At 33.5% G+C, this 7,276-nt stretch overlaps 1 protein-coding gene across 1 annotated transcript; it reads left to right on the top strand.

Annotated features, from left to right (window-relative positions):
- Window positions 1–2,214: 2,214 nt before the first annotated feature.
- LOC131604242 (uncharacterized) lies at window positions 2,215–3,039 on the top strand. Its single transcript, XM_058876699.1, has 2 exons — window positions 2,215–2,390; window positions 2,620–3,039. The coding sequence occupies exons 1-2, from the start codon at window positions 2,324–2,326 to the stop codon at window positions 2,874–2,876; spliced, it is 324 nt and encodes a 107-aa protein (XP_058732682.1). The 5' UTR covers window positions 2,215–2,323; the 3' UTR covers window positions 2,877–3,039.
- The last annotated feature ends 4,237 nt before the right edge of the window (window positions 3,040–7,276 follow it).

The following is a 7,276-nucleotide window of genomic DNA, read 5'->3' on the forward strand; positions in this document are numbered from 1 at the left end:
TTTGCATAAAGAGATATGGTATAATATATCATCCAACTTCCACATCACCATCAAATTGAATTAGAGCTCTGATGTTATTGGAGTGATAAAACAGATCCGGTCTTGTGGATTTATGCCGTCCTGCTCCATTTTTTTATAACTTTTTGTGAATGTGGTTATTAACAAAAATATTTACAAATTTTTGACTTTAAGAATATAAGGTTTGCATATTTATCCCGTCCTATTTTTTTTTTTTTTTCGGAAAAGTCAAGATTAGGTTTGCGCGCGCCCTCAACCATGTTTGTTAGGCCTAATTTCATTTATTTTGTGGGTTTTTGTATGACATGCCTAAACGGGACGGACTACGCTGTTGCCACAATGATATATTACTGGTTGGAGCTGTTAGAAAAATGGAAATAAAAAACAATCAAATACATCATTTATTCGTAAACGATGTAAGACTTAATCAATCACTGATTCATTTATCTCATTTTGTTCTCTTATGCACTTTGATTTGCACCAATCACCATCATTATTTCCCTTTAAAATCTCTTGGCAGTTGGATATGAGACATGATGGATTGCGAACTACATGGTCTTAGAATTACAATTGAATTTTTTATAAATCTTAACACACAGCACATAAGAAATTCCTTGTGCTTTGATCAGTGACACTTAAACTCATTAATATATTTAAACTATTATACTTAAACTATTATAAAGTAAAAGTAGAAACATAAGTTTAGGTGTTTGAGATAAAATGCACCAATTGGAATGTAGATTTTGTCATATAGCAAAGCAAAGGGGACATTGCTTAGATGTTAACGCGGTGAGACAAAGCATAAACGAACAGAAAGCTCTGGTACCATAAAATCAATAAACTACATTACTTCACGGATTGCTAGGACTATTATTGAGAAAGAAGCATTATATAAATAAATAAAAGTAGAATGAAAATTATAATAGAGTACATTAGTACGTTAAACATTGATTTTTTGTTTTATATATGTGATTGGTTTGCTCAATGCATCAAAGCTACGATTCCCAGCGTACTTGAATTATCTCATCAACCGTAATACAGTAACACGACGTATAATGCCAAATAGTGTTAGCATAAAGTACAGCCACCCAACCAGTCCTCTTGAGTATTTTTACAGAATAAATAGTCATAATAGAAAAACAGTTACATATGTGAAAAGTTTTAATTTTGGATTATTTCTTTCTATTGTCTTTTTTCTCTCTCTATCTTTATTCTCTATACTCATAAGAGTATAAGTTTCACATTAATTTTGAAGAGAATCTATACCCCATAGCATAAAATTCAATTTTTTTTACCATTTGAATGTGCTGATATGGAGTAAATTACCAAATAGAAAAAATGAAAGAAAAAAATGATATAGATGGAGTGTAAGGTTTTTTGAGCATCTTCTATTTTTAAAGACAAATCTAAAATCTCTCATCTTCCAAAAATTGCATATAGGATCAAGTGTAAGTTCACTGCTTGGAGGACGTTTTTAAGTTTCCATGGCATGTAGTGCGGAGCTTGTTAAAAGTATTCATATAGTATGTTGTTGTATAGCTTTCACATATATAAATGACATGTTAGTTTATTATCTGATGCAGACAAATGGATGGGAAATTGATTTTTTTTTAAAATTTCTTTGCCAACCTCCCTACCTTCTAGTCCACCTCTGGTGAAAACCCCATACTACCCCTGACTTCGGAAATGCATTTCCGAAAATGCAAGAAAAAGGTGTGTTCGGAGATGCATCTCCGAAAACGCCTTTTTTCTTGAAAAAATTGTCTTATTTCGGAAGTTCATTTCCGAAAACAGTATTTCGGAAGTTCATTTCCGAAATGCTGCGCGTTATGCAGATTTATCAAAACACTCCCCCTCCCCCATTCATTTACCCTAACTCAAATAAAAAACAAGCAAAGGCGAAAATTTGTGCAAACACACTTCCAAGGCTGCATCAAGGCTCCAATCACATTGCTATACAACATTCAAAAGCCCACAAATCACTCAATTTGTAAGTTTTAAATTTGTTAGATTCATTATTCAAATGCATGTTATTTAGGGTTTCAATTGCATAAATGATATATGGACTGGTTGTTAGTAGTATTTAGGTTGTTTAGAAGCTTTGTGAATTGGTTTTATGTTTGATTTTGGGGTCTGCCATGGAAGTTGCAGAAAACTCCATCGCAGGGGTGTTTCGGAAGTTCATTTCCGAAAACACCTCCATCCCAGTTTTCGGAAATGAACTTCCGAATTGTATCAGAAGTTCAAATTTTTTAGTTTTTTATTTTGTCTCGCATATTAATCGATTTCAATTGTTTACAGGAACATGTCAGACAACCAACCAGCACGCATCAGACAGGGTAGGGAGACCCAGACTGCGTCGGCTAGAGAGGGTAGGGAGTGTCCGTTTTAATTTGCAAGTACTTTATTTTTAACGCCTTTGTTTATTGTGCCTGTTTCTTTGAAGTTTGTGTGCATGCGTTCTGACTTCTTTGACGGCGTGTCGCTGGTTTCCAACGTCTTTGTTCTTTAATGACTTGCCTGTTTCCCAAACGTTTTTGTCCCCTTTCTTCTTTTATAAAAGGAGGTCTCATGGACCTTTCTTTCTTCATTTTTACGCAGGAATGGGTGGCGCTAAGGGAAGAAAGGGTTCTTCAACCTCGTGCTCTCGCGGAGTGAAGGAGGTGAAGGAGGTGAAGGAGAAGAAGAAGGTTTTGACTGGTTCTGCTTCTCGTCCCCTGGGGGTCCATGGCTCGGACGTGCAGGCTCAGTCTTCAGGCGTGAGAGTCATGATCAACGCTGATGGTTCTGAGACTGAGTGGGATGAGGATTGGTATAATTATCTTCATTCGGAGGAGTTCGCTCGTCGGGCAGAATAACGTGTTTTTGTTTTGTTTGATGTGTATTTTGTAACGCTCGTCGGGCAGAATAACGTGTTTTTGTTTTGTTTGACGTGTTTTGTTTTGTTTTGTTTTGATTTCGGATTGTATCTTTCGCACAGTGTTTTTGGATTGGATTTATCATCTTAGTATTTTCAGTTTATCTGTTGCTTATTTTTATTTGGCGTTTGCGTTTAATTAAAATGCGAGACAGTTTAAGAAAAAACATAAAAAAAAAACACAGTTTCTCCATAATTCGGAAGTTCATTTCCGAATTCAACCCCATGAGGTGTTTTCGGAAGTTCATCTCCGAAGACACCCCCCATGAGGTGTTTTCGGAGATGCACTTCCGAATTATGGAAATTTTTAAAAAAAAAAAGCGCTTCGGAAGTTCATTTCCGAAGCAGGGGTATTTTGGGATTTTCGCTGGGGGTGACCCCCATAGGGAGGTGGCTAAAGAAATTTTCTTTTTTTTTTCATAAAGTTTGTAATTCTATAGAGGTAGGATGACTAGGTCTAAGATCCATTAAAAATATGAACAAATTGTCCTTCCTTCGTTTGATTTGGAACTACCTCACTTATGATCAACATTGAGCAATTCTGATAAGAGCTAATACTAAAAGTGAAAGTGGTCACATTAATTATCATATGGACTCTTCTATTTTGTCTTCTATTAAGTCTCACTTACATATTATTCAGGATATACTTTCAATGGAAAATTAATAATTGTGACAAAACTAATTTCTGGACTGACTATTGGCTTAATATTGATCCTCATATTAAATTGGAAGAGAAGGTTCGACATTTCATCCATGACAAGCATTTGTGTATCTCTCTTGATATGAATCAAATTTTCCTTGATTTGAATAACTTGTTGTACAAGGTTCATATCCCTAAATATGACAGCGATGATTATTTGTTATGGACTCCTTTTAAATTTGGCTCCTTCACCCTCAAGGATGCTTATATGCATTTTTATCTTCCTAGAAAGAAAATTATGTGCGGTAAGCATATATGGCACAACACATTTGTCCTTCAAAATCTCTTGTACTTTGGAAGTTTTTTATTTGGAATATTTTTCTACTAATGCAAACTTTATGGCAAGAGGTTGTAATTTGCCTTCAAATGTGATTTATGAGGTACTAGCCTTGAAGCTAGTCAAAATATTTTTCTTGATCACGGGTTTTCTAGATAGTTATGGCATTAGTTTGGTTATATTTTGCAAATACAAGTCACTTATGATATTGATAATATTATTAATTTATTCAACTATAATTGATCTCAACAATGTAAATTGGTTGTGCTTGCAGGTATTATTAATATCATGATATAATTTGGTATTGTAGGAATCAATCTCATTTTAATGATAACAGGATCAAGTTTCAAACAATCGTGAAATAGTTTGTTATAATTGGAAAATGCCCTAGGGCCTCTTCTTCAAGTTCTATACAGGAATTACAAATCCTAAAAATCTTTTATGCCAAGCTTCGCCTTCCTAAAGCTTCAGCGACCAAAGAAGTGTATTCACACCTTCCTAAGGCCAATTGGATTAAGTGCAATATTGATTATGATGCTATTGATAGCCAAAGGGTGGATGCGTCTGGTGGTATATTCCATGATAGCTCTGTGATGAATTCAAGTTTTAATTGCGAAAGGAAATTAAAGTTATTTTGTTGATAATACGAAAGCGGTTAGGTTTTGTATGGAATCCCCTATTTCCCTATTGTTGATGTTCGATGTATTACATGAATGATATTGTTGCTATAATTCCACGGTGAATTAACAAAACTGCTATAACCAATCCCTTGGTGTATAGCTCACTAATCTATACTTGGAGTTTCCTATCCATAGTCCATCAGCGTAAGCAAGATTAGGCGATGCAATAGTGCGTTAATTCATAAGCCACTACTTGAGGTCTCCCATCCATATTCAACCGGTGTAAGTGTAACAATTGTTCTAGATCCAACACATAGACTAATGGTCAGTATTCCCGATGTGCCCAAATTTAGGTTAAAAGAGTATCTCACATAAAAAGCATTACGAACAAGAAGCAATTGAATAGAATTATAACTCAAATTATTCATACAATAACAAATCAAACATGTGTCCCAACAATATTAAAATAGGTTCATCCTACAAAACTTAACATATGAAAGAATTAGCTACTCATATTGAATAAATTACAATACCAAATAATAAGAAATAGTTTGCATAAGATAATCCTTAAAGAACAGGCCTCCGATGGCTTCAAATGCGCTGCAATTGGTATTTCTGGTGTTGTAAATCGTCACTTGCAGTGTAAAATCGCAGAACCCTAAAAAAATACAAAAAGTCCCCTCTTAAAGCCTTTAGAATATGTCAAATTGCTTCAGAAAACTGTCCACAAAAAGGCCAATCTCGCGCGTGCTAGCCTGCATCGTGCGGTGCAACTTTATTAGATCCATCACGCACGCAATGACGCGCGATGCTGGCGTGATTTTTTTAGTGGCTTACACGCGTTTGCTCCCATTTTTAGCCAATTTTCTTCAAGTTTCTATTTCTTCATACTTGGTCATTTTTACTTCGTTTCTTTGGTTATTCTTCATCAAATTTAGTGATCTTTGTCTCGTTTTTCTCCGTTTCTTTGACAGAATTTATGTAGTGACAGAGTGTCATCACTCTGCAGCCACTCTTAGTTATTTTGTTAAGCATTAATGTATTAACTATAATTTTATGCAGAGATTTTTTGTGTGACTATGGGCATTGAAATTCCTTATCCCATATATTAAAATTTGTTATGGTTAAAGACTAAGTCACTAATGGTTACTCTTGTTTAAAAAAATTCTTCCATAATTTCGTGTCACCTAAAAACTAGAGGTTAAATTGTATTAAGTTTAACCTCTTACATTTATCGTCTAAGGAATCAATGTGTTGATGGTGTTGCTAATATTAATTTACCCACACATGACTAGGGGTGTTCGCGGTGCGGTTTGGGCGGTTTTGAAGAAAAAAAATCATCCGAACCGCAAGAGAAAAAATCGTGCGGTTTGGTTTGGTTCGGTTGGCTTTTAAAAAAAATCCGAACCAAACCAAACCAAACTAATGCGGTTTGGTTCGGTTCGGTTGGTTCGGTTTTTTACAAATATTTTATTGAGTCATAATACACATATAGATGACAACATAATTTTGTATTTAGACATTCATACACTATCAAATAACAACAAAACTCGTCATATTGTGACAACAATTTTCCATTTAATATGTAAAAATTAAATTAGAAAAAAGTGGAATATTAAATATAAAATAATAACATAAAAAAATATAAAAATATTATAATGAAACAAAATAATATAAGAGGCAAGAGATTAGTGAAGGTGAAAAAGAAAAAAAATGTGTTGACAGATTAGAGAAATGTGTGATAAAAACGAAACTGAAATACAGAACATTTACATAAAAATAGAAGGTGAAAAAGAAAGAATATAAGAGAGTAGAGATTATAGAAGAAGAAGGAAGATGTATGTGGCAAAGAAGGTACGATAATGTTATTAGAGATTTGAGAAGATCGGGACTAAAATTATATGTGTAAGGATGAGAAAATTGTTGGTAATCATAAGGCTAAGGTATAATAGGTTTAATTTTTGGTTGGATGTGAGTTAAGTAAAATTTAGGTTGTAACATAATGCGGTTTGATTCGGTTTGGTTCGGTTTACAAAATACAAACCGCAAACCGAACCAAACCGTGCGGTTTTGTTAAAAGATGACCCAAACTAATCCGAACCAAATGCAGTTTTTTGCGGTTTCGATTTGGTTTGGTTTGGTTTGCGATTTTCTATTGGGTTGGTTTAGTTTTGATCACCCCTACACATGACACGCCCAATGATGGAATAATATCCCTAACATTTGTCATTTTTTTTCTCTAGAAATAGATTTGGTTTCCATGAGTATATTTCTTTTACCTAGTTTTCCTTAGTGGTTTACATGTAAAGGTTTTTAATGAGTCACTTGATTTATTTTGTATCAGCTCATACTAAAATTGTTACCGATTCCCTTTCAAGTTTTTTGTATTCTTTTTTCATTCTTAATAATATTGGAAGATAGTCTATTTTTTAAGTTGAGATAAAGGAATACCAACATAATTGAGAGGTCTTTTATTTTCTTAATTTAATATCTTCCTTTAATTAAAAAAATCTCTTTCTTATATTTTTGTAGACACTTCCATTGTTCTCTCTCATACAATTTTTTCTTTTCAATATTAAAATTTTCAATTATTTATGTTAACATCAATTAAATTTTGCCCTCTAATACCGACAACTAATATATAAATTTAAAATTTTTATTGTAGTCTTTGTTATTTTTGTTTTTTATTCTCTTCAACATTGCAAGTTTGTTAAAATGAATTATTTTATTTAATGTTTGATTAA

The sequence above is a fragment of the Vicia villosa genome, linkage group LG1 (assembly GCF_029867415.1).
Source record: "Vicia villosa cultivar HV-30 ecotype Madison, WI linkage group LG1, Vvil1.0, whole genome shotgun sequence".
Taxonomy (NCBI): Eukaryota; Viridiplantae; Streptophyta; class Magnoliopsida; order Fabales; family Fabaceae; genus Vicia; species Vicia villosa.